This window comes from Rana temporaria, chromosome 8, assembly GCF_905171775.1.
Source record: "Rana temporaria chromosome 8, aRanTem1.1, whole genome shotgun sequence".
In the NCBI taxonomy this organism is placed as follows: Eukaryota; Metazoa; Chordata; class Amphibia; order Anura; family Ranidae; genus Rana; species Rana temporaria.
Window position 1 is genome coordinate 26,567,722 of NC_053496.1, and position 10,068 is coordinate 26,577,789.

At 47.1% G+C, this 10,068-nt stretch overlaps 1 protein-coding gene across 2 annotated transcripts in view; it reads right to left on the reverse strand.

The window, feature by feature from the left end:
- Positions 1-10,054, reverse strand: part of DOCK1 (dedicator of cytokinesis 1) — a 529,562-nt gene extending 519,508 nt beyond the window's left edge. The window contains exon 1 of one of the 2 annotated variants that reach the window (XM_040361423.1): positions 9,722-10,054. In XM_040361423.1, the coding sequence (XP_040217357.1) occupies positions 9,722-9,767 (46 nt within the window). In that variant the 5' untranslated portion in view covers positions 9,768-10,054. The remainder of the gene's footprint in view (positions 1-9,721) is intronic. The other variant, XM_040361424.1, reaches the window with a different exon arrangement.
- Positions 10,055-10,068: the final 14 nt, after the last annotated feature.

Below are 10,068 nucleotides of genomic sequence, written 5' to 3' on the forward strand. Positions count from 1 at the left end.
AAAATTGTTGCCCTGTGCTGTCGCACAGCAAAATTGTACCACAAATACCGCCACTCCATCAATGTGACATCCACATCTTCTTTGACTGGCTTCTTCCAGAAGCGGGGTCTTTGGTTGTCTCCCCACATATGCACACAGGTGATCAGTCAACATCAAGGGATGCTGAGAATGTACACCAAGCTGTGCATGAACCCTCTCTTGCTCGCTCTAAAGATGGACTATGGGATTTGTAGCGTGCATACAGCAGTGCACATGGCTGCAACGAATATGCACTGCTCATTCCTAACAAATGGAAGTGAGTGTGGAAAGGAGAGGTTTGGGAGCTCATGGAGGATGTTACAAGCAGGCAGAAAGTCACAGAATTGTAAATAAAATGTAAAAATTGCAGGGACAATAAAGTAGAGCTCCACCCAAAAGGGAAGTTCTGCTTCTTTGCACCCCCCCCCCCCCCCTCCAGTACCACATCTGACATTTTTTTTCACAGGTACCCATTACCAGCTCAGATCACCGCAGGGATCTGAGCCTAACATTCGCCTTCTTCCCCGTAGTCTTCTTGGACACTTGACAGGTCCCAGAAGACTAAGGGGCCCATTCACAGAGCACAGCACAGCTGGCACAGTAGGAAACCATCCATAAAGCCACCAGGCTTCACCTTCCCGTTTCCCTTACTAGAAATGCCGACACCTGCAGATTGAAAAATCATTTTTTTTTGGTGAGGATATCGCTGGATCCCTGGACAGCGGGTACCCGATTTTGACAGTTACCTGCTCCCACTTCCAGCTCAGATCACTGTGGGGATCTGGGCCAGACATTTGTGCCTCGCCCTCCCTCGCAGTCTTCTGGGACACATCACAGGTCTCAGAAGACTATGGGACCAGTCACAAGGCACATTAGGAGACAAGCCGTGAAGCCGCAAAGGCTTCACTTCCGGTTTCCTTTACAAGAGATGCTGGTGTTTCGTCAGATATGGCGACTTGTCAGAATTGGTAACGGAAGTGACGTTCCGTCGCCAACATCTTGCTACACCCCACACTCCTCCATAGTAAGAATACACAGAGAAGGGAGAAAGGGGACATCTCGTTACACCCACCGAACCTTTGCATTTTACACTTATAAACAGTAAAGTGAGTTTATATACTGAAATACAGTACTTAGAACTCCGTCTGACTGTTATGATGTTGAATTTTAAAAGCAGTGGCAAGCCTGCTCATCTCACAGGTTTGCTAATCTGACAGAAGTTCGCTGCTGTTAAAATTCAACATCTAACCAGTCATATGGAGTTCAAAGTTCTGTATATCATTAAATGAACTTACTTTCCTGTTAAAAATAAAAGTGTAAAATGCAAAAGTCCGGTGGGTATAAGCTTTGCCCCTTCTCAGTGTATCCTTACTATGGAGGAGTGTGGGGTGTAGCAAGATGGCGGCAATGAATGTCACTTCTATTACCAATTCTGACGGGTCGCGGAATCTGACGAAACACTGACACCTGCACCCAAAGCTGATTGAAGAATTTGTTCAGGTGAGGACATCGCTGGATGAATGGACTGGCAAGCGTCTTTATATTAAAAGTTGTAATTTGTTGGGGGGAGCCTGGAGCTTCTCTTTAATTAGTGGATTCATTATTTTAGGAGAATAAAGATGTAGTTTGCTGATCTGCTTTACACCTTTGCAGTTAGTATTAAGTCAGCCCATTCATTATTAATGGATTTCCAACACAAAACTCTACCTGGACCTACCCATCCAGGTTTTTTTTTTTTTTTTTTTTTAAATAGTTCAACGTTTGACTTGAAAGCCTTACAAATACTTATTGGCTTGCACATTGTTCTTTTACATAATGAAGCCTGTATACGGAAGGGCTAAAAAGGTAGAGATTACCAGTCTGTTCCCTGCACTGCTAAAATAACAAGGCCTCGGCATGAACCCCGACTACAATACAGACGACACAAACCAACAAAAACTGGCCTAACCACTCGGTTTACCATAAATATCCTAAAATAGTAACATTTAGCACGCCTTAATAGTCAATGCAGCCCAATCACAAATAAGAGACACAAAATACTACAACAATGCAAAAATCAACAGTCCGTTTTATTCATCTCCTTGATCCATTGGCTGAGAGCTTCTGCAACACCTCCCAATGCTTTCCCATGATCACTAGTAGCGAGTCAAAATCATACAGAGCATTCATGAGCCCTCACCTTTACTACACCAAAGTAATGATACCTGAATGAAAAATACTAGTATTCATTGTGGCTTACTCCAGCTTTAAAGCTACACTTCATCTGAGCATCGCAAAACTAAAACGTTAATTCATTTTTAATATTCAAAGCAAACTCTCCCAGCCATGTCTTTGTGCTTTATTTTGCTGAGAGATCACTTTGAAAAACACCTCACAGCGTTTTTAGCCGTGGCCATCTTAAGTAAGGGAAGAGGATTCGTGTAGCATTTACTCCCTGGAATCCATCTACCCTTACATCAGGCATGCAGGAGTGTGTCCTCAGCTGAGAAAGCCCCTGCTCATCTCCTGAAGACTCCTGGGTTGTATGACATTTGCTGAAAGTAACTGAAGAAATGTGCAAAAAAAGGTTTAAAAAAAAAAAAACAAAAAAAAACACAGGTAAACACAATATACTTTCCTAGTTACCAATACTAGCAGCATAAGAATCAAAAACAGTCAGTGTTGCTCACACACACGATCGATAGATAGATAGATAGAGACACACACAATTTACTTTTAAAATAAACAAACATGTTATACGCATGTTATACTCATCTGCTCTGTGCATATTGCGAATGCGAGAAAAAAAATTTGCGTACATGTACGTAAAAATGCGAGGAAACATACACAAAAATAAAAAAGATGCTCAAACAGGAATATCGTGTGCAAGAGGCCTGTAACTTTGCTACATCAAAAGAACAGCAATTGAGCAAGCTGGCTCTGTTCTTAAAGGGTATCTATAGTCAAATATTCCCCCCGCCCCCTCCTAGTGTAGGATGGGATGATGGGGAGGGGGTTGAATTTCCAGTCAGGTTTTTCTACTATTCAGGGCTCTCCTTGACGGAGATTTCCCCTCACTTCCTGTCCTGGTGACACTCATTTAAGAAGTGTGGAAAAATCTGCAACAGGGAAACGGACAAGAATATAAAAGACACATGTTCTAGCCTTCCCCTACTTAAAGAAGTAACTCCACTGTTGAGGAAAAGGGTCGTCCCATCAACTTGGCACATTCCGCCTGCCCTTTAACAGTTCGAATCGGACCAGCCAAGATTTGAACAGTGTATGCTTGACAATAGCTACAGTGGCCCACACAAAAACGAATCTGTTCTACCCCCCCCCCCCCCACTATCAACAGCAATCTGCTGCATGCACTCATGGGCAACACAGGCCAATCAGAGTACTTGGAATGCAAAGTATCATTATCAATATGCAAGACAAAACTGGGCACAATGACTGGTCACCACCTAAGAGGTTCTGTAGCAGCTTTTAAAAACTGGCTGTTTTTTCTTAGTAATACCAGAAAATAGAATGATCAACTTAAACTAGCATGGACCCAACATAAGACATCAAATTTGTACCAAACAATTAAGAATTATTCCATATAATAATAAACCAAGCCCACATTGCCTATCTGTGCATGCAGCAGATTGCTGTTGATGGTGGGGGTAGTACAGCTTAGTTGTGATGGCCTACTACCAAAACTAATCTGTACTCCACCATCAATGACCATCTGCTGCATGTACTGAAGAGCAGCATGGGCCTTAAACAGAGGACTTAAAAATCGTATCATAATGATGTAGGCAGAACTAAATAAGAGGTTCTGCAGAGTCTCCCAGACCTCCTATACCCAACCAGGATCAGTAGGAAGTGCAACTTAAAAAAATCAATCTGCTGCATGAAGTGATGGACAATCCATAGGGCTCGGAAGTATCACTATAAATATATAGAACAGAACTGAGACACATTGACCTAAGAGGTTCTGCGGCAGCTCCCAAACTTCCTTTGCTTTGTCAAGACAGGAAGCGCCCAGCATGAAGTGTTACAATGTATTAATGTATAAATAAATCAATGCCAAGAGTTATGTATGAATGAAGAAATCAGTAAATAAATGCCAAGTGTTACAATAAACACAGAAGACAATACTGGGATACAGTCATCTGCTCCAACTTACTCAGGTCCTCCTACCCAAGAGGTTCTGCAGCAGCTCCAAAACTTCTTAGCCTTATTCAGGACTCGTAGCAATGCATACACTGCAGGTCATCCACACAGGAATTGGAAGTGTAACAATCGTTATATAGGACACAACTGATACATGGGGACCTGTCAAAAACTAATGCCGCGTACACACGGTCGTTTTTTGTGATGCAAAAAAAAATTGAAATTTTTTAGCATGAAAAAAAAAAAAGAAGTTTTTCAAACTTCATTTTAAAAAACGACGTTGCCTACACACCATCGTTTTTTCAAAATGCTCTAGCAAAGCGCGGTTACGTTCAGCACGTTTGGTGGCACTCTGTCCCATTCAAGCTTGCGTCATAACTTGCTTCTGAGCATGCACAGGTTTAAAAATGAAAAAAAATTGAAGCATGCTCAAAAAAATTTTTTGTCGTTTTTCAGAAGACATAAAACAATGTTTTCCCCACACACAGTCATTTTAAATGACGTTTTTAAAAATGTCTTTTTTTTTCCATCACAAAAAACGACCGTGTGTACGCGGCATAAGAGGTTCTGCAGCAGCTCCTAAACTTATTTTGCTTTGTCGGGACAAGAAGCACTCTGCATGCCAAGTGTTGCAATGTGTATATATATCTGTGTAAACTTGGCAGACAAAACTGGGATACAGTGATTTGCTCCAACTTCCTCCTCCCAACTAAGAGGTTCTGCAGCAGCTCCCAGACTTCCTCTACTTATCCAGAATAAATGCATACACTGCTGCATGAAGTGATAGGCAATGCAGGCCATCAATGGGGCTCGTAAATGTCATAAATATATAGGACAGAAATGGACCACGGTGACCTGTCCACATCCAAGATGTTCTGCAGCAGCTCTCAAAACTACACTATACTACCTCCATTACTAACAGCAGTCTGCTGCATGTACTGGTGGGCATTGCAGGCCTTCCACATTGTTCAAAGAAGTGTCACCATAAACAAGTAGGCAAAATTCAAGTAAACTCAAAAAGTTCTGCAACAGTTCCCAAACTTCCTTTGTCAGAACAAAAAGCAGCCAGAAAACCAAGTGTTACCATGTATAAATAAATGCCAAAGTTATACAATGTGTTTATATACAAATAAATGCCAAGTGTTACAATAAACATCTTCCTCCTTCCATCTAAAGAGGTTCCCGCAGCAACTTTATGAATGAATGTATACACTTCTGCATGCACTTCTGCATGCCATCCACACAGGACCTGGAAGTGTCACATAAGGACAGAACTGGAACACAGGAACATGTCCCCATCTAAGAGGTTCTACAGCAGCTCTCAAACTTCCTTTACCTTGTCGGGACAAGAAGTACCGTGCATGTCAAACGTTACTACGTGTAAATAAATGCCAAGCGTTACAATAAACATGGAAGACAATACTGGGATACAGTGATCTGCTCCAACTTCCTCACACCTAAGAGGTTCTGCAGCAGCTCCCAAACATCTTAGCCTTATTCAGGAGCAATGTATACACTTCTTCATGAAGTGCCATCCACAGAGGACTTGGAAGTGTCACCACTATTATATAGGAGATAACTGGGACACCAAAAGGGGTTCAGCAGCAGCCCCCAAACTTCCTAGACTTATTCAGGATTAGTGGGATGAGCAATTTAACCAGAAATCTGCTGCATGAAGTGATGGGCTATGCAGGCCACCCATAGGACTTGTAAGTGCCACTGTAAAAATATAGGACAGGACATTGACACAGTGACCCGTCACCACCTATGAGGTTCTCCAGCAGTTCCCAAAACTACTCTTGACTACCTCCACCACCAGCAATCTGCTGATTTTACTGGTGGGCATTGCAGGCCTTCCACAGAGTTCTTAGAAGGGTGACCATAAACATTCAACTAAACCTAATGTTCTGAAGCAGTTCCCAAACTTCCTTTGTCAGGACAAGAAGCCAAGTGCTACACTGGGGGTTATTTACTAAAGGCAAATCCACTTTGCACTTGGAAGTGCAGTCGCTGAAGATCCGAGGGGGACATGCAAGGAAAAAAAAAAAGCGACAGCGACTGCACTTCCAAGTACCAAGCCTGAGGAAGAGACTTGAAAGTCTCGAACGCGCGCACCTCCCGCGCCCGGAAGTGACGTCGAATGCACGTCGAATGCAGCACACAGTGGAGAACTGATCCCTCCTTGTTGGTTCCGAGGGCGCTTTTGGTTCCTGCTGCCGCTGCTGTACAAGCAAGGACAGCTCTGCACACCTGCATGAGGACACCTCGTCGTCTCCGGGAACCCCGCGGATGATACTTTGTACCCTGAACTTTGTCATGCCTTCTCTTACATCACCATTGTGAGTAGGTCTTTAATATGCTTTTACACATTTGCCACCATTAAATCTACCTGCTACGCTTAGAAGGCGCTGCATTGTGTTTCCACTTGTAGTGCAAAGTGGATTTGCCTTTCGTAAATAATCCCCAATGTGTTTGTATACAAATAAATATGGAAAACCATACTGGGATACAGTGATCTGCTCCAGGCTGCTCCTCCCACCTAAGAGGTTCTGCAGCAGCTCCAAAACGTTGTTCTTCAGGATGAATGCATGCACTGCTGCATGAAGTGATGAACAATGCAGGTCATCTACAGAGGACCTGGAAGTGTCACCATAAACAGAGAACTAGGTTACAGTGACCTGCCCCCACCTAAGAGGTTCTGCAGCAGCTCCCAAACTACTTCTGCCTTGTCAGGACAAGAAGCAACCTGTATGGCAAGTGTTACAATGTATAAATAAATAAATGTCAAGTGTTACAATAAACATGTATAATTGTATACATAAATGCCAAGTGTTACAAGGTGTTTATACACAAAATAAAAAAAAATGCAAAGTGTTACAATAAACATGGAAGACAATACTGGTATACAGTGATCTGCTCCAACGTTCTCCTCCCATCTAGGAGGTTCTGCAGCAACAGCAGCAGCTCCAAAACGTTATTCTTTGGGGTGAATGCACTGCTGCTGCATGATGTGATGAACAATGGAGGCCATCTAAAGAGGACCTGGAAGTGTCACCATAATAAAAAGGGACAGAACTGGGACACATGAACCTGTCCCCATCTAAAAGGTTCTGCAGCAGCACCCAAACTCCCCTTGTATTATCAGGATAAGAAGCACCCTGTATGCCAAGTGTTACCATATACAAATAAATGCAAAGAGTTACAATAAACATGGAACACTGTTCTGCAGCAGCTCCCAAACTTTCTTTGCCCTGTCAGGACAAAAAGTGCCCTGCATGATAAGTTTTACAATGTGTTTATTTACAAATAAATAAATGCAAAGTGTTACACCAAGCATGGGATACATTGGCCTGCTCAAACTTTCTCCTCCCATCTAAGAGGATCTGCAGCATCTTTGAGACTTCCTCTACTCCTCCAGGATGAATGTATACACTGCTGCATGAAGTGATGAGCAATGCAGGCCATCCACACAGGACTAGGAAGTGTCACCATAAATCTATAGGAGACACCTAAAAGCTTCTGCAGCAGCTCCCAAAACGACTCTGTACTACCTCCACCACCAACAGCAATCTGCTGCATGTACTGGTGGGCATTGCAGGCCTTCCACATTGTTCAAAGAAGTGTCAACATAAACATGTGGGTAGAATTCAACTAAACCAGTGATGACAAACCTTGGCACCCTAGTTTGGAACTACATTTCCCATGATGCTCGTGAACTTTGCAGTGTAGTGGAGCATCCTGGGAAATGTAGTTCCAAAACATCTGGGGTGCCAAGGTTCACCATCACTGAACTACACCCAAGAGGTTCTGTGGCAGTTCCCAAACTTCCTTTGCTTCGTCAGGACAGGAAGTGCCCTGCATGCCAATTGTTACAATGTATAAATACATGCCATGTGGTACAATAAACATGGAAGACAGTATTGGGATACACAATACAGTGATCTGATCCAACTTCCTCCTCCCATCTAAAGAGGTTCTGCAGCAGCTCCAAGACTTCCTCTACTTATTCAGGATGAATGCATAAAGTAATGGGCAATGCAGACCACCCACACAGGACCTGGAAGTGTCCCCATAAATATATAGGAGAGAACTGAGACACCGGGACCTGACCCCACCTAAGAGGTTCTGCAGCAGTTGGCAGCCCTACTCAGACCCCCCCCCCCCATCTCTCCCACTGTTAGTATGGGGTGTAATGAGGTGACAGGGGTCCCCTGCATATCTCCACCCCTTCAGTGACAGGATAGAGACACGGAGGTGTCTCTATCCCCCCCCCGTGACAGGGGCCCCCTCCGTGTCTCTATCCCCCCTCCCCGTGACAGTGGTCCCCTCCGTGTCTCTATCCCCCCTACTGTGACAGGGGTCCCCTCCGTGTCTCTATCCCCCCCTACTGTGACAGGGGTCCCCTCCGTGTCTCTATCCCCCCCTACCGTGACAGGGGTCCCCTCCGTGTCTCTATCCCCCCCTACCGTGACAGGGGTCCCCTCCGTGTCTCTATCCCCCCCTACCGTGACAGGGGTCCCCTCCGTGTCTCTATCCCCCCCCTACCGTGACAGGGGTCCCCTCCGTGTCTCTATCCCCCCCTACTGTGACAGGGGTCCCCTCCGTGTCTCTATCCCCCCCTCCCCGTGACAGGGGTCCCCTCCGTGTCTCTATCCCCCCCTCCCCGTGACAGGGGTCCCCTCCGTGTCTCTATCCCCCCCTCCCCGTGACAGGGGTCCCCTCCGTGTCTCTATCCCCCCCTCCCCGTGACAGGGGTCCCCTCCGTGTCTCTATCCCCCCCTCCCCGTGACAGGGGTCCCCTCCGTGTCTCTATCCCCCCCTCCCCGTGACAGGGGTCCCCTCCGTGTCTCTACCCCCCCCCCCCCCCCCGTGACAGGGGTCCCCCCCGTGTCTCTACCCCCCCCCCCCCCCCCGTGACAGGGGTCCCCTCCGTGTCTCTACCCCCCCCCCCGTGACAGGAGTCCCCTTCGTGTCTCTACCCCCCCCCCCCCCGTGACAGGGGTCCCCTCCGTGTCTCTACCCCCCGTGACAGGGGTCCCCTCCGTGTCTCTACCCCCCGTGACAGGGGTCCCCTCCGTGTCTCTATCCCCCCCCTGTGACAGGGGTTCCCTCCGTGTCTCTATCCCCCCCCCCCCCGTGACAGGGGTCCCCTCCGTGTCTCTATCCCCCCCCCCGTGACAGGGGTCCCCTCCGTGTCTCTATCCCCCCCCCCCCGTGACAGGGGTCCCCTCCGTGTCTCTACCCCCCCAGTGACGGGGGATGAGGAGGGGGGATACAGACATGGAGGGGACCCCTGTCACCATCCCCCCCAGTGACAGGGGTCACCTCCATGTCTCTATCCCCCTGTGACAGGGATCCCTTCTACCCCATGCAGTGACAGGGGTCCCCTCTAGGTCTCTATCCCCCCCAGTGATAGGGGGTCTCCATCCCCCCCAATGGTGGGGTCCCCGTCTCTATCCCCCCCAATGATAATGATGGGGGGTCCCCCGTGTCTCGGTCTCCTCCATGAACAGATGTCTCTACCCCCCAGGGAGAGGTGTGCTCCCCTCAGGCCGCTCTCACTCACCCACTCCGTACTTCTCCTCTTTCTTGGTGGGGATCCAGCGGGTCATGGTCCTCCCAGCTCCGGTCACAGCCGCCCAGGACCATCCAGCTCGGTGAGGAGGAGGAGGAGGAGGCGGCGGCGCAGAGATCACAGGAACAACAAAAGAAGAAGAAGAAGTAGTGAGGAGGATTACAATGTAACTTTGTGATCAGGAGGGAGGAGGGGAGGGCAGCCCGGCTGGCGTGTCAGGGATTTCCTGGAGGCGGGGAGGAGCGGCACACAAGGTGTGAGCGGACGGGACACTCTGGACTCTGCGCCTCTCTCTCTCCCTCAGGCCGCCATTTCCAGCCCCCCCGTCCCTTTTTTTT